General features: G+C 36.7%; 1 protein-coding gene across 1 annotated transcript in view; it reads left to right on the top strand.

Moving 5' to 3' along the window:
- Nucleotides 1-300: 300 nt before the first annotated feature.
- Nucleotides 301-18,268, top strand: part of map2k6 (mitogen-activated protein kinase kinase 6) — a 37,014-nt gene continuing 19,046 nt past the window's right edge. Inside the window, exon 1 of the mRNA XM_067369005.1 lies at nt 301-1,300. Within this exon, the coding sequence (XP_067225106.1) occupies nt 1,213-1,300 (88 nt within the window). The 5' untranslated portion in view covers nt 301-1,212. The remainder of the gene's footprint in view (nt 1,301-18,268) is intronic.

Raw genomic sequence — 18,268 nt, 5'->3', positions numbered from 1 at the left:
CGATAGTTCACCCAAAAATTTTGTTATAATTTGTTCACCCTCAAGTTGTTTCAAACCTGTATAAATGTCTTTGTTCTACTGTACATAGAATGTTTGTAACCAAGAAGATCTCGCCCCCCATTGACTACCATAGTATTTTTTTCCCTTACTATGGTAGTCAATGGTGGGGGAGATCTGTTTGGTTACAAACATTCTTCCAAATACCTTCTTTTGTGTTCAGCAAAACAAAGAAATGTATACAGGGTTCGAACTACTTGAGGGTGAGTAAATGATGACAAAAATTTCATTTTTTGGTGAACTATCCCTTTAATGTAGTTCGATTCACAAAAGAATGACTCTTAATGAGTCGGTTCATTTAAGTGAATCAAAAACACTTACGAATCAAGAAGAGTTATAAATTAATCTGTCAAAAGAACATCATGTCCAACTTGAAATTAACCAATATTTTTCGTTAAATCGCTCAAATCTTATATAGCCAACTTATAAATAAGTTAATACTGACTGGTTGTTCATAGTTTTTGTTTAGTTGTAGCTAATCAGTGATATTTTAATTTATATAAATATGGGATGAATTAATAATTAAAATGTGTAACCTCAATTAATGACAAAAGAAATTGATTTCTAATTGTAACATCCAAGTTTCCCCCAAAAAAAGTGTTTCTTGTAGCGATTCTTCTAGTACAAAAAGTACTAAAATAGTTCAAAACAATGAGAATTGGAACAATAACTTATGATAAGATTCTGAACTAGAACAAATTAGCATAACAAAGTAATTCATCATTCCTCAAGCACTTCACACCCTGTTTATCTGTCTGAAATACCGTATCTGCCTGTTAGCCTGAAAAGAATCACATTAGCATTAGGCCTACTCCTCCTTTTTCCCCGGCGCACAGCAATTACGTGTAAACTACCAGTCCCATGATCCCCGGCGTCGTCAGGCAGGAAGAACGTGTGTTAGCAGGGGCTCACACTGATCCAAGTTAGGAGCTTTCAGCTGCTGGCCTTGGCCCATCATGTAAGTGCCTGCCGAGGTTTCTTTGCAGAGCGGTTGCAGAAATCTCCCCGTTTTCGTTGCGTGCAATTGAAAGGCCAGCCTTTGCACGGAGAACAAGTTACCCGACGCCCAAAGGCTCCGAGTGCATGAAGATCGGGGCTTGTATTTTGCACCTTTGTTGCAAGCAAGCCCGCTTGAAGCCTCACTGCGAGGGATAGATGGAAGGAGGGAGCGACAAGGAAGGCAAAGTCTTTTGTGCTTCCCCTTCCCCCAACCCAAAAGGGGAGATGTCCGTGCCAAATAGAGGTAGGTACTTTTTTTACTCAACCGATCCGTGCAAAACCTCGGAAATGCAGCCAGCGTTGCATGGCTTGCAAAGTGCACGGCTGCAGCTTCATCGTGGCCAATGCATTAAAAGTTTGATCAGTTGCAATGCATGTTTTAATGATCTGCCCTTTTGCAGATTTTCTGGTAAGGCGATGCTCTCTTAGGCACTCGCACAGGCGCTATTTGCATTCTTGTTCTACCACGATTATTAAAAGAAACGCCTTCTTTCCGCGTTGAGGAACTGCCTAGCCAGCAATGCAAAAGTGATTGTGCAATGGCAACACTGTCCGCACCCGATTTATTCACGCGCACGAGGCGATTTTCTCTCGAACAATGTTCGATTGTGACGTCATGACGGCCTCGGCTTCGGTCTGCAGATTAGATTCGTTCGTACAACTTCTGTCGTTGATGCATGCGAGGTGCATTAGGTAACACGAAACTTTGGCCGACGGTTGTTGAGTGTGCAAGTGCAATGGGGAAACAGGGACCTGACAGCCTGCTTGCATGCCATGTTGAGCATGCAACAATTTTTATTAGTTGCGCGCAATGGAAAATTATTCGGACGCTCTGTCATGCAAGCTTTGTTCCAGCAGTAATGCATAGGTAGAGGCTGCAAAAATAAGGAGCTAAATATAGTTTTGTTGCTGCAATCAGTTTAAGGAACAGGGTTCAGATGTGCCACACAAGTCTCCATGCAAAAATAATCACAAACCCTCGAGCAAAAAGCTGCTTCCTTTCTCATATATGCAAGATTACTGTTCATTTGCTTATTACTGATATTCAGTGTTGCAAATAAGTTCACAAAATTGTTTGTATTCTAAAACCACTGTTGTCTTTTTTTTATTGCCATTTGTTAGCACCAGTTCATGCACAACCATTATATTCATTGTATGCATATTTGTTGCCTGCATTTTCATGTTTTCCACTTATAGTGCCATACTTTGCATGTTGCATCAGACTAAGCTCTTAAAATGACCCACCAAGTTTTGTGGCAGTCAGCTGTTGTTAAAGGGGTTAGTTCACCCAAAAATGACATTTCTGTCATTAACTACTCACCCTCATGTCGTTCCAAAACTGTAAGACCTTCGCTTGTCTTCGGAACACCAATTAAGAAGTTTTTTTTTTTTTTAATCCCTCATAGAAAGCAACATAATTACTAGGGGTGGTTAATCTGTCTGATTTCCCGATTCGATTCGATTACGATTATTGAAGTCCCGATTCGTTTACAGTCGATTTTCGATTATTAACGATTCTCGATTAGCGATTATTGATTTTCCATTTCACAACAGTAAACGAAAATACACTACAAAGTGATTGCAGTATTAAAAAAAAAGTCAGCTACTGAATTACTTAACTCTTTCATTGAGTAACAACAACTCAAAGCACTTTCTGTGTCTTGTAGTTATAACTTCAGAATTATTTGTATGTAGCTTATGTTCTGTAGAACACAGAAATGAATACATCACATTGTGTTGTGACTCATCAAGTTGAACTAAACAATAACAAATAAATGAAAGGCTTATTTCCTTTAGGATGTAGATCAGAACCAACATACTGTAGAAATTGGACAATTTTCTTCTAGAAAGACAATGTGTTCAGGTGGAGGAAGACTGCAGGTTGCAGTCGAAACATGTCAAGGTAAAGAAAAAGTTTCGGTGGTTTAAATCGGCGCTTGTGACTTAAAGTCGAGTGCTTTTACTGTAATTTAGGCAAGCGCGCTCATAATAGAAGCGATTGAGAGCGCGGCTCATGGTTGCATAGCAACGACAGACGCCACTGGAGCGAAAGCGCATTGGAAAGGAGAATGCGGCGCGGAAGCGATATGTGAATGCCCCTTAGAACGGCGACTTTTTCTTTGCATATCAGACCGGTAGCAACTAGAGAATAAGAATAATTTAGCGGGCCGGATTATGTTTTATTTTTGAGATCAGTTGCGGGCCGGCAGTTTGAGACCACTGATCTAACGTCTTTGCTGCTTACTTGGCGGCCACGGCCAGTGCAGGCGGCATCCAACTTAAAGGTGCATTGCTGCCCCCTACAGTACTGGAGTGTGAAACAGATTAGTGGGGGAAAAAAACAGATGATGACTGCGTGCGTGGCGGTGGGTGGTGGGCCAGATCTCCAGATCACACAGATGGCCAGTCCGCCCCTGGCTGGGTGGATCGGTTGGTTGCTCATTCCTGGTTCTTCCATTTTACACACCTGCTCTGGCTGCCGTTACATGCGCTTGCTAACTGGAACTGGGTGCGTTCGTGACGTTCAACTCCCGGTATAACATTTTTTACAAAATAAAATAATGCAAAAAAATAAATAAATAAAAAATCGATTTTTGAAAATTTAATAATCGATTCATACTCGTCCATAACATACTCGCGATTAATCAATAATCGATTTTTTTCACCACCCCTAATAATTACCATAATTTAAGGTCCAGAAAGGTAGTAAAGACATCGTTAAATAGTCAACGTGACTACAGTGGTTCAACCTTGATGTTATGAATCGACGAGAATACTTTTTGTGCGCAAAAAACAAACTTTATTCAACAATTTCTTCTCTTCCATGTCAGACTCGTACGCAGTGAATGGAGTGCAGCGCTTCCATGTTCACGTCCAAATGCCAGCTCAGTATAGGTTGTTGCACATGACCTCATTGTAGCGCGAAATGCGGATGGAGGGCAGGGAGTGCCCTCTTTTCTATAGAGGAATCCTATTACAAATTCAAAATTAGTTTTGCGACGTTTATGGTTGCTCAAATCGAGAAACCACATGGAGCTTTTAACGTTTATGTAACTTTTATTGTTTTTGTTTTTTTTACTTTAAAAGTTGAAAGAGTCTGCTGATACTGAAATGAATATGGATACCTGCTTACCCTTTTTTGTTTTTGACCTGGTTAAATATTCACATTCTTCATGGTATCGTTTGCAGGGAAGAGAAGATATTTTATCATGATCATTTGGTGTTTTCACTTGTAGAATTGCGTTCACAATGTTGAACTTGTTACCATGAAAACAGTGTCACGTGCTGCTGCTTCAGCCATCACATGGTATAAAAATAAATAAAAATAAATGTGTTCAACAAGCTGACAGAAGTCGATCAATTTCTTTGTTGGAAGGGTGTAAATGTAGTTTTAATCTTTGCAAATAATAGTCACTTTCCCATATGACCACGGAGGAGAATCAGAGGGTCACATTCAGCGGACAGACACCCTTTTTTACAGTCTATGACAGACACCGACACACTGTATTTTTTTGTATTTCAACAAATGATAACCAAAATCAAACCCATAGAAGCTTGTGAACAGTTTTGAGGTGGCTTTGTACAAGTTATACTCATTTACAAGCCGAGTTAGTGTCATACTCGCAAATAATGTTATTTATTAAACCATGACATTATTAGTTTTGCTATACAGCGTCTTCCCGTCACCTCCTCAACCTGCTTCCCTTAGTGTTTTTACACGTAGAAAAGGCGAACATTGAATTACACAGTCCAGTTTTTTCCCTTAACGATGATGTGAACTCGACATTTTTCACAATCACCACAGAAAATCAAAAATACTGCCCTAAACTCACTTACTTTAGCAGACAGATTCACATTCTTCACATTCTTTAAATCTAGTGCCTCGATGGCAGTCAAGTCTTTCAATTCAGTAGAAAATTCGCTCCTCTTCATAACATAAGGATCACATCCAACATATGTGGTGATTTTCTGTTTATACCTTTCTAAATCAGCACAGTACGGACTTTACTAAATCTCTTCCATTCTAATTTTCACTGCTTGCCCTCCACCTGAATTTCACGTGTCACCAGAACCACGGCTCCTGTGTCGGCATCACACACATGCGTCGTGCTGATACTGAGTCGGCATTCCGATGTGGAACCTGGAAGCTCTTCGATGAAAATAGCATAGGGGAATGACGGGAGACACGAATAAGTTGAATAAAGAAGTTATTTTTGTTTGGTTTTTGTGCACAAAAAATATTCTCGTCGCTTCATAACATTAAGGTTGGACCACTGTAGTCAGTAGTCACGTGGACTATTTTAACAATGTCTATACTACTTTTCTGGACCTTGAATGTGGTAATTTCTACATTTTTCCAAAATATTGTATTCGAATATTTGGGCTCGTAAAAAACGAATATTCGAATATTTGTTTATTTAAATGAGGTTAAACGAGAAAGACGTTATTGTTTTATATTCATCAATATTTTGTAACCATTTCTGAACAAGCTTACGATTATGCAATATACACAACAAGCGTACATTATATCTTAAGGTTTTCTTTTAGTTCAAAGCATAAAACAATATGTGTAAACAGAAAATATTAAGAACAAAAGCATTTAACGTTAATCTCAAGCAGCGCGAGCGGGAAAAATACTAAAAGCAGACAGTGCCAGTTCTTGTACAAAATGTACATAATGCAATCGAGTCAGTATATTGTTATCGTGTTTATATGTTTCACATGTTCATGTTGAGAAAAACAATAATATTATCCACATGCTCGGGTGAGAAAACGAGCCGTGTGACAGAAGTTGCAGAAACAAAGATAATAATAGCCTAACGTTACATCAACTGTGTGCTAAGCTAAGTTTCTAACAGTAACACTTTGTTTTCTCTTCGTAAATATATCTCCCTCGACGAAAATTAAAGGAAACATATGTCTCAAAATCATTTTGCTATCAGATAAGTTATCATCTTGGCCCACTTGGGGATAACTTAGTTGTTGTGAATGCAGTGATGGACAGCTGTCTTTCCTCACTCGACGGGTATTTAGATTTTATGTGCTTTCTCATTATGGTGTTGATATTATGATAACTCAATTTCATTAATTAATTTGATCAAAAGTAATTCCATTTTGTAAGATCAAGTAATTCCAAACTTTGTGATGCAGATGACAACATTATGTGATGATCAAATAAAATAAACTTGTTAAACACGCTCCACAGCGCCAACCGGTGCATTTAATTATAACTGCGGGTTTTAGTGCTTAGGATTTATCGTGGATTCACTGCATTTACGGCCAGCAAAGCAACATAGTAAAATTCGAATAGTATTTTTATTTTTCGAATATTAATTACAGAACGAATATTCGACTATTTGTGCACATCCCTAGTAATTTCATTGTGGATTTATCTTTGCAGATAAAAAAAACCTTGGATTTCATCAAAAATATCTTAATTTGTGTTCTGAAAATGAATGAAGGTCTTATGGGTTTGGAACAACATGATTAATTAATCACAGAAATGGATTGTATAACAAAAACCTATAGTATATTGAGCTCTGTAATACTGGTGCATGTTTCAGACTCTTCTATCTTTTACATTTTGGAATGTACTCTCTGTTTTGTTTTTTGTTTTTAGGCAGAAAAAAGTATAATAATAATAATTCAGTCAAAAACACAGGGTTCTCAGCACTGCATGCTTAGACCCCTTAATTACACTCCATGGAGCCTTTGCAACATATCTAATGTCCTTGCTCTTTCACAGAAGAACCGTATAGAGCCCGTGTGTGAGGTTTCTCGCACCTTGGGCTGAATTGACACACATGCACAAGCTCAAATTAAAGCTACGGTCAGCAGCTGTTATACTGGGTCCATTCCGATCCATGCAGTGACCGCAGCGCAGGAGCATTTAAACTCTGAGAACAGAACACTCATGGATCATATATTAGTAGGCGTGGTTCAAGAATGTGTGATTCTGACGCCCTAATGAGGTGATTTTGCAGAGTTGAAAGAGCAGTAATTGTGTTGTTGTGTAACAGTGACACACCTGAGGAACATTTGAGGAACTAAATCCTTATGAACCAACCCTTGCGTCATGCAAACAAACACAGCTTTACCTGTGCACGAGTAGCAGGAAGGGTTCAGGTAGTGGATTGTGAAGGGTAATGTTTAAGGAATGCTTGTTATAGTCCAACTATAGTTTAAACTTAAATATAAATATATTGTATAGGGACTCTTTAAAGGGATATTTCAGTTACATTTTATTTTAATGTGTCCCTGTTACAGTGTAATTATACATTTAAGTACTGAGTAATGATAAATAACTACATGTACTTAATATAGGGTTAGGATAGGATTTAGGGGTTGGTTTAGGGTCAGTTGCATGTAATTATGCCTAATTTATAGTTAATAATATAGTAAATACACGTAACAGGGACACATTAAAATAAAGTGTTACCGATATTTCACCCCAAAATGATTTGCCCTTCCAAACCTGTATGCGTTTCTTTCTTTTGTGTTCGAGAATATACTTCAAAATGTATGGACAAATTATTTTTTTGTCCTTTTTGTGTTCCAAGAATTCTCAGCATTTTGGTGAACTATTCAAGTACAATTTTCTTTTTCTTAAAATGTGCGTTTTATAAAGAATTTATGCTCTTCAGTTTCCTTCCATGCATATGCATGCTTTAAAATGTTGTTGTTATGAAGCATATGTGACACTGTAGATTGCATTTTTGTGTGTGTGCAAATACCTTTAAAGGTGCATAGCTCAGAAGGAAAACTGAAAGTCTGATTGCAAAGCTGATTTGAAGCAAACAGTACTTTTGAGGAGATGCACATAGACCGTTTTAAAAGTTGGCCTCTGTTTTTTGGGTGGAATTGATTGTCAGTGGGGGTCTATCTTGTGCTTGTTGGACCCTGGTTCATTGAGTTTGCGCTGGCACCAGTGGCGCACACAGCGAATCGATGTCCGCGCCATGCAACCCGGCCTGCTGCTATGCAGCATGTTGCCGCCATGCGCAATTGTCACGTTTGTCATGCTAATAGACCACAGAGATACTAAATCCCCTATTTGTGACAGCTCAATTGTTGGTGACCGTCCAGCCTTGCTGTGTTGTTTTGATGCAATACTATGAGGATTGTTTCAAGCATTGTGTAGCTGATCCCCCCTAGACCTTTCACCTTTCTGCTGTGTGCGTGGAGAATACGGCCATGCCGCCCTGTCTCTCTCCAGAATGCTTTTGCGTGAATGCATGCATGCTTGCTGCAATTGAGGGCATGGAATCCACACTAGATGGATACTTGCATGCAAATCACAGTCTGCAAGTTGGCAGGTTTCCATCCCAGTCTCCAATACATTGCATGCATTTTATAAGCAGTGTGTTTTAAAGGGGTAATGTCAAGCTTGGGAGTGTCCTCCTGCTGAATCGCTTGGGAGTGACCAGTATGATGACTCTGTTGGCTCTCTGGGAGGCCCTGTCTAGAGGCCCCTCTCTGTCTGTCTTTTTGTTTTTTTTTCACCCCCTCTCTCTCTTTCTCTCTCTCTCTCTCTTTTCTGTGGGATGTGAGCTATGCTGGGTCGCAAGAACTGCATTCTGACATTGATCCATCTTATTGCAGACTTCTGAATAATTGACCATGTTTAGGGTTTTCTCTTGAAGGCAGCCAGGGTGTCTCTTACCATAGCATTACCAACAGTGTTGCTTTCCAAGAAAGGACTGCATTTAGCTTATTGTGTTCAGGGTGTGAAATACATTTCTAAAAAAGACGTCTATCACCTTGAACGACTCATATGGGGGGAATAGTGTACTTGCATTTTAAAGCAATCCAAAATTGATTTAATTCTTATTAAGATGGATGTCTTTTTCCCAGCAGATGTTTATAAATTCTTATTTATTTCCATAATAGATATATAAGAATATGCTGCTGTTGAAAAGTTTGGGGTCAGTAAGTTTTTTTTTTTTTAAGAAATTAATACTTCAAAATTTATGCAAGATTTAAAATAATTTTAAATAAATTTTTTAAAATAATTAAAATTTCTATTTCAAATAAATGCTGTTTTTTTTTAAACTTTCTGTACATCAAAGAATCCTGAAAGACATGTATCACAGTTTCCACAAAAATATTAATCAGCGCAACTGTTTTTAACATTGATAATAATAAGAAATGTTTCTTGAGCACCAAATCAGCATATTAGAATGATTTCTGAAGGATCATGTGACACTGAAGACTGCAGTAATGATGCTGAAAATTCAGCTTTACATTTAAATTGTAATGATATTTTACAATATTAGTTTTTTACTGTGTTTTTAATCATCTATCTATCTATAATTATATATATATATATATATATATATATATATATATATATATATATATATATATATATATATATATATATATATATATATATATAATAAATAAATTAAAATAGGTTTTTATATATTCATTAATTTTCGCTATGAATATAGCTGATGTAGCTGGCATGGCATTAAATCATAAACAAAAAAAAATTATCAAAATAAATAATATATATTATTACACTTATTCCTGCTATTTGTCATTTGTATGATTTAGAGTTTTGTAAACTTATTTAAATTTGTTTGGAATTTGAGTTCTTGACTATATTTTTTTTTTTATAGAGAATGTGCAGAAATTTCTTGCACTTTGAATTAATAAATCGTGTACAATACCCACTGAAATAAAGGTCCTGGTGATTTATGCTGTTGTAGAGAGTGATTACATCATGTATCCTTATTTAAAAAAAGATTTAGTATTTACAGCACCCAAGGGAGGACCCTTCTCTGCAGGGGGCAGTAAATTGCTTTCTCTTGTCATCCAATGAAGCCAAAATGTGTTCGATATTAAGGCAGCCCTTACTTGACCCTACAAACTCTCTCACATGCAAAAAATAATAATCTGTCAGCAAATGAAATTCTGTGGTGCAAAAAAAATCTGCCTTATGCAGATCTCTGGACTCTTATGAAAATTATGCTTTTATTAAAGCCTTTCAGATTTCATAACAAAGCTTGTAACACTCAATATGCTTTTCTTTATTTTGTGAAGTGACTTGCCGTAAGCTACAGCCTGCTTGCTGAATTTAAAATGGTGGCATCTTTAAAAAAAAATAGTGAGATGAACACCTATAATTTTGTGCTTGTTTCTTATGCCCACATTTGTTGTGGTTTTCTGTTTGGTTTTCAAAATGATGTCATAATCAATTATGCTAAGTGCTGAATAAAAGACTTTACATTACATAGAGAGCACTGCGTGTGACTGCAGCAGTGTTTCGTGGAAGATGTCAGGGTAGATATTGAGTAACAGGTTGAGGACTCCACCCTCTGGTAGTCCTTTGCCTTGCTCTAATTCTGCCAACCAGATCATGCATTATGGAATTGAGATGCCTCTTCCTATGCTTGGAGAAGAATATCATCAAAAAACATTATCAACTTCATTCTAGAGTTTAAAGAGGACCTGTTATGCACTTTTACAAAGTCTTGATTTTGTTTTTGGGGTCTACTAGAAAAGGTTTTCATGCTTGAATGTTCAAAAAAAACCAAAATTTTTCACATATTTACATTGTTGCAGCACCTCTCTTCTTCGTCTGTCAGTAACACTCTGTTTAGTTCCTGCCTCTCCGAAACCCATCCTTCCGAAAAATACAGTGTGCTCTGATTGGTCATGAAGTTTTCAACCTCTTTGAGCGTGTTTGCGAAATGTCATGCCCCTTACTATTAATGAATGTTTTAACACTTTTATAATGCAACTCAACCAGGCCACACCCCCTCTTTTTGTGTATACCTTGGATGGGAATTTTTTAAATGAGGAATATTGTGACGTGCATGTTCCCTGAACTAAACTCAAGACTGTAAATCAAGGCGTTTCATGAAGTTTAGAAACTGTGCTGCTTATTGATATAGAGAATAATAAAGAGGATCTTTATGCTTTTTTACATTTTTAACTTTCATTTGCTTTTCATACATCTGTACACTCAGAATATGTATGCAAAAAAAAAAATGTATAAATATATATATATATATATAAATAAAAAATGTAATTACATTGCAGTTAAAGGTAAATTTATGCTGCACTGACATCAACAAATGGACCCGTTTTCAAACAGGTTGGTTTATTAAGCCAATTTTGATCTGATGAACTGGTCTTCTATCACAAGCTGCATCCATCGCATATGCACACTTTTATTCAGACAAACTGTTTTGTTAAATGGAATTATCTGCTTGACTTTGAATTTATTTGAATTTGCAGTTACAGTAATATATTAGTAAAAAGTTATGTACTGTGGAGAACATTTTTCAACAAGCAGACTTGAGCTCACACAGCAACCACACAAAGCTGTATGATCTACGTTAAAGTGTTTAGTAGTGCTCCCAATTTAGCTTGTGCACGTTCCGCTCTCGCAGCTCACACTGGGTCCCTGCATTCAGTTGCATGCTTTACAAAGAAATGTTTTTATTAATGTGTGTTTCTGTACTGTGAAGTCACTCTTTGTGGTTTTTAGTGCTGCAGCACACATCCAAAAAATCTATGAAATTGATTGAATGAAATTCTTTGATTTTATTTTCTTAACAGCTTTTTTTCTTTCCATTTAGTTGTTTCAGCACTAATGTTGTCATTAAATGCCTGTATATACACACAAGTGCTCAAAAGAATTTTTAAAATGTTTTTGAAAAGTCTCTTATGCTTACTAATGCTGTTTATTTGATTAAAAATACAATATACAAAAACTTAATTTAGAATTTAAAATATCTATTTTAATATATTTTATTTAATTTGTTTTTACAATTTAATAGAAACTTAAAAAGAAAACAATTATTTTAAATAATTTAACATTATAAATATTCACTTTTGTCACTTTTGATCAATTTAATGCACCTTAGCTGAATAAAATTTCTTTTAAAAATTCTTACTGACCCATAACTTTTGAATGGCAGTTTACATATAATTTTTTTATACATTTAAAGGGTTATCAAAAGTACTACAGTACCAGGTTTGTACTGGAATATTTTAAAAATGTGATGATACCAGCATTTTTACAGTCCAGTAGTACAGAGTACCGGGTATATTCTGCTCTAAAGTGTTCTCGTGTGTATCTGTGTAAGCACTTTGAATAGCATCAAAGGTTTCTATTTACAATGTGTTTTGAAGCGTTGATAATTGTAGCCAATCACAGACATTTCTGTTGAGGCCTTGAACGCAATGGCCAATCAGAGGTTTATAAGTTAGTCAGAGTCTACTCAACATCACTCAAAGCACTGTAGTTTTTTCATTATTACCAACAAAGTGAAAATATGATTTAAATAAGAGATTCATTGATCAGTGTGACAGCTTTTTTTTTCATAGTTTTCAGAGGAGTGTAGTAGATCTCCGTGAGCAGGCGCTGAACATGATTGACAGTTTCAGTAATTTATAAAGGGAGTGCTCTTTGCTCACTTTGTTTATAACTCATATACAATTTGAATAAATTTTGTTTTTCATGCTACTTGTTAAACTTTCTGTATTTACAATTAACTTCCAGTTAATTGATTTCCCTCATCTATTCGGCCACACAGCATCAAAGACTTTGTGTGTTTTTCCGTACTGCCAGAGTTTAAATACATGATTGAATCAGAAACTGCAATGATTGACAGTTATATAACCATGGCAACAGACAGGACAAAACAATCTGATACTGTATGTCAAAATATATGTGCATTAAGTCTAAGAGTGTAAATGCAAACTAATAGACCTGCCACTTGTTCTGTGTAATAATGTGTATGTGTTTTTGTTCTTTCTTTTATTACTAGTTTTTCAGTTGATCTTTTTATAAGAATTTGAAGGCTATATGCTGTTTAAATGTGTCATTTACTTATTATTATCATCATCATATAAACTAATTGAATTAAAGCTGCAGTCATTTTTTGTTAAAAATTTACAAACGAGAATATACAACTTGAATCTATTTTCCAAACCGTGTTTTTGTCTTATCCTGAATCATTATGGTACACTTATAATAAGTGTTTATATTCAGACTATTTCAGACTGGACTGGTAGGACTCGCCGCAGAGTATCACAGTAACTGCGTGACTCGCCATAGACATACACAGAGAAAAGTAGCTCTGGCTAGAATGTTCCTCCGCAAGATGCATGCAGTTCTGTTTATTAACCGCTAGGGGGCCAACCAACAGTTTTTGCTATGGTACCAAAATTGGTACAGATGATCATTTTTACTGGTATTGGTACCAGCTACTGGAATTTTGTTACTGTGACAACCCCATTACATTTTATTTTACCTTTTATGCAGCCTTAAGGCCTGTACACACGAACGAATATCGCACGTGTTTATTGCCAGTGTTTTTCAAGATGTTTTTTGTAGGGGTGTAACGATACGCTCAGGTCACGATACGATACGTATCACGATATTTTGAACAAAATGAAACTGAAATTCAAACAAGATTTATTAAAAAAAAACATTAACAAATTTCAATAATTGTCCTTGTTGTACACACAAGATCACATTTCAATTAAATAAATAAATATAAAATTTTAATAAAAACCTTCTGTATTCAAATTAACAGTTGAATAGGGCTGTCTGTCACTAAAATTTTTTTTTAAAATTTAACATGAACTTAGAATTATGAATAGGGGCCGTTCACACATCGCGTCTAAAAACGTGTGGAAGGCGCAGCCGCACCGCTTCTCCTTCTTTCCAAAGCGCTTGCGCTCCCGTGGCGTCGGTCGTTGCTATGCAACCTTGAACTGGGCTCTCCAAGAGGATCAGAGGAACAAGAGGATGTTTCTGCAAAGGATAAATGATTTCTAGCCCTTGCATTAGTTTTACTACGAGATATATTGATGGAGATAAGATATAAAAACCACCATGTACAGCTATGATCAGCTGTTCGGCTGAGCTTTTGATGTTTTGTTACGGAAAGGCCATAGCTGATCGGTTGATTCTTGTCACACGACCTGCGGTGCGTTTGCGGCATTCTGAGAAGTTGAGAATTGCATGCGCGTCGCGACCGCGTTGATCCCATTATGAGCGCGCCTGCCGCGCGGCTACATTTGAAAATAATAACTGACTTGCACGCGGAAAAGACGCAATATGTGAACGGCGCCACAGAACTTAAAGCAAGGCATCACAAGCGTCTTTTGCTTTTCTGTGAGCACAGCTGTTGCTGTGCACTGCGGTGAAAGAAAGCCACGACTTTTCTCACGCGACCATGCAAGAGACTGACATGAGAAACGTTAAAACCTGCTTGCAAGATTCAATGTGTGCCCGAAACACTTACTGAACTAGAGAGCTGATTGAGACACACCATCTACGATAAATCGTTACACCCCTAATACTTATAGTAATTTAAAAATGTGGTAGCATTGGATCTGGACAGGAAGGATAACTCTGGGAGTTGGAAGGGGTGTGTCGCGATTCTGCCTTCTCAAATCGCGATACAGGTTCGTGGACCTGCGTATCGCGATTTCGATTTCATATCGCATATCGTTACAGCCCTAGTTTTTTGTGTTCATACCCAAGCGATTTTCACTGGCGAGAGTAGTGCAAATAAACATGTTTATGATATTAATAAAGTTAAAGAAGATAAAAATGCAGATATAAAATGGCATATATATAATATAATATGATATATGAGAGATGGTAGTCAGAAACGGTAATGCAAATAAGTCACAGTATATATAGTGCAAGTGAACGGTAGTGCAAATAAACATATTTATGAAATAGACATTCTCAACTATATTTCTTGAATGTAAAAGAAACAAACAAACAGTAAAAATACAGAAATAATACACATCTATTGGTGTGGCCAAGAACTGGCAGAGCACCCTTAGCGTGCATCTCAATCAGCTCCCTAGTTCACTAGTCAGGGCACTGATCAGGGAGTCTTTCACATTCATTTACATGGTATACTAATACATTACCTAGGAAGCTGTTTGAGACGCAGGAATATTTTGTAGGGGTCTTCCTCATCTACTTACTTTCTCTTTGTCGTCTTGGTATCAATGTGTGCTCAGCAAGACCGTTTTGCAGCAGCAGCTCCAGGCACGTGAACAAAAGCGCCACTCTCATTGGTCGGCCAGTTTTTAACGTGGCGCGTCAAACCAAAAAAACGAATCCGAGGCGTTTTTTAAAAAATTACGCTTTTACGCCTCACGTTTTTCATGTCGGTGTGCACACGCACATTGGCGCCCTTTGTTTAGTCATGAGGTGTTAAACGTTGGCTATAATCACGCGCGATATTCGTCCCGGTGTGTACAGGGATTTATTGGTAGAATTCAGAAACCTTTGTTATTAGCGACACCGGTGGCTGTTAAGTGAACTGCAGCCAGCAACTCACTGCTCGCACTCATGTACATGTAACCAAAGACTATAGAATAACACAAGACGTGTCACTCGTATTGTTATGAATGGGAGAAAGTGTAACGCGCAATATGGCGGAATAAGTCCCGCCTTCTAAATAAGTGCCAATCGCCGACTGGTAAAGTCATCGCGTCACTTCAGCGGCCGTTAGAATCACCAGTTTTCATAGAAACAGTCAGACGTGCCTCCGAAGAGACGCACATTTAGGTCTGCGCATGCGCATTAGCTTGATCCAGCCTGAAAAATAGTTTTTTTTTGTCATGATTCAAGCGTTTAGAAACTAAATTTATGAGCCGGTTGTTGTTAGATTTCATTGGTGATTTCAAATATGAAATTTAATCGTAAGGTTGGCGAAACGTTTTGGAGAATTTGATGTTTCCCCATTCAAAGAGATTGCATGATGCCCAGGATGCCTGAGAGGCGTTTCAAAGATGACCGCCGAGTGAAATGACTTGTCTTAAAGGGACTTTGACGTAACATACAAGAGACTGAACGTGATTTAAGAGCGACGTTTAGATGAATATCATAGACAACCTAGGAAGTCAGGGAAAGTTGCAAGTTATTGTCAATAAAAAAGCAAATACATAAATTCTTACAAATAGCCCCTTTAACAAGCATATCCCTTTTAAGCCACTGGCCGTTATCTATCTCTGAAGATGACATGTCATACCTGGACTGTCTCTGTCAGTGGACAGCAGTAGAGGATGCAGTGACGACATTGGTTCTAAAGCAGTGTCCCCAGCTGCCTTGACCCAAAGGGTCTGCCATCTTTGGAAGTATAGAGTGTCTTACAAACTGCCAGTGCGGTCAGAGGGTCCAAACAGCCGGCAGCCCAAGAGAAGTTATTTTCATCTCTCTTTCTAATTCACCGGCCCTCCTCCGGGTCCCTGAAATTCCAGTAAACCCTTGGGATTGTTGGAATTCTGTGTGTGAGTGGGACAGTGAAGGACTAGAATTGGTTTACTTGGGTTTTGTGGACCGCAGACACAGTCCCAGGCAGATGATAACCAGTCAAGCGAGCTACATCAAGGGGGTCTCAGGGGCCAGTCAAGTTCATGTTACACCATAGTAGGGAAACATGGCGGCAATTGTCCCCCATTCTCATTACTAACAGTCAACTGAGGCCAAACCCTAAAGGACTTGTCAGACATTGGCAATGAATGTTCTGTGCCAAACCCTCTGTGTTGCAAATGAAGCAATGTATTAGGCATTTGATTTATTCAAACGTGTTTTGAAGGTTTCTATGCAGGCATATCTGACATACCTGGACACCGTGTGCTTTTCATTACATTAGAAGGCTAAGTTCAGCAGAAAAGGGAATTGGTGTGCTTCTACATAACGTTAAGTCAACATTAGTTGTTATTCAAACAGTATAAAAATGTAACTGTTGCAAAACTAGGTGTGCAAAAATTGCCTTATGAACTTAATTTACTTTCTGTACTCTTTGAACAATACCTTTGTTTCCTGCCAATACAGCATGATTATATAATCTATTGATCTTTTGTTTTTTTTTGTTTTTTTGCCTCTTCTCACTATCTTGTTTTCCCAGTGCAAGCACTTGTACATGTACTGATATTGTGTGCTGTCAGTCCTGTGTGTGTGTCGTTTTAGTCTTGTTTACTGCTATGGGTACAGTGGTTTTTAGGTCAACCTTGGGATTGGACTAGGGCTGGTCGTAGCTAAAAAATGAATTAAAACAATGTTAGCCTTTTTATATCAATGTTGTTACTGTAAAATAAGCTTTAAGTGAAGTGCTAAAATAAAAATCAATGCTAAATAGAAGTATTTAAAAGGAAATAAAAATGACGAGCACATAACAAAATTAATACAATTTAAACTAAAATGAAAATCAAATTAATAAATACTAGAATAATATATAAATAATACTAGATTATATTCGATACATCTATATACGTTTACTTGTAAGTGTTTAATGCAGTTGAGTGCAAGTCTTGTTTTAAATCAGGAATTTCCATACTGTTTTTTTTTTTTTTTTTCTTTTTATTAAAAGGTCTGCAATAAAAATATAATTTTGATTTTATATGCAGCAGGTATATAGGAGGGTCAGTGACGTGACGGGTAATTTTTTTTTGTCCAAAAGCAATAATAATAATAATAATAATAATAATAATAATAATAATAATAATAATAATAATAATAATAATAATAATAATAATAATAATAATAATAACAAAGATATGACATCCAAAGTATGTAAGGTAGTACAACTAGATCTCTTTTCTTGAATCCAAAAGGTTTTAATTACATTTTGCTACATATAAATGTATTTTAAAGATTTTGACGTGTCAAAAGTTAATTTGGTTTAACCGTCCAAAGATCAATACAGCCATTTCATTTGTGATTAAAAGATCTTAAAATTAAATAAATGTATATATTTTTTTTATTCTGGGATGATATTATAACATCATATATCAACATAGTGCAAAATAGTATTATAATTCTGTATAGAAGTCATTGCTTTGTTATGAGAAAGAATGTCTGGAAAAATGAATGTCTTTGTCATTCGGAGTAACCAGTCAGTGTGGTCAATATCATGTGACAGGATGTGACATCATTCAGACCCCTGCAAAGGACTACATCTTGTGTAGCAAATTAACTAACTCTCTTTTAACTATTTGAAAAATTCATGTTTTCACTTGCTCATACATATGTCTCAAAACATCAGGTCATTCGGTACAACTGCTATAAAACATGGAAAATGTTTAAATTAATATTTAATATTTTAAAAAGTAATATTTAAAAAACTTGTACTAAATATAAAATGTTTGATTGTCCGTTTGCAAGCTAGCTAGATATCAGCCTGTTAGCATTGTTTGAAAATATCGTCATTCGGTATAA

This window comes from Chanodichthys erythropterus, chromosome 19 (genome assembly GCF_024489055.1).
Source record: "Chanodichthys erythropterus isolate Z2021 chromosome 19, ASM2448905v1, whole genome shotgun sequence".
NCBI lineage: Eukaryota > Metazoa > Chordata > Actinopteri > Cypriniformes > Xenocyprididae > Chanodichthys > Chanodichthys erythropterus.
The sequence above is the reverse complement of the archived record's forward strand: the minus strand, read 5'-3'. Positions and strand labels throughout refer to the sequence as shown.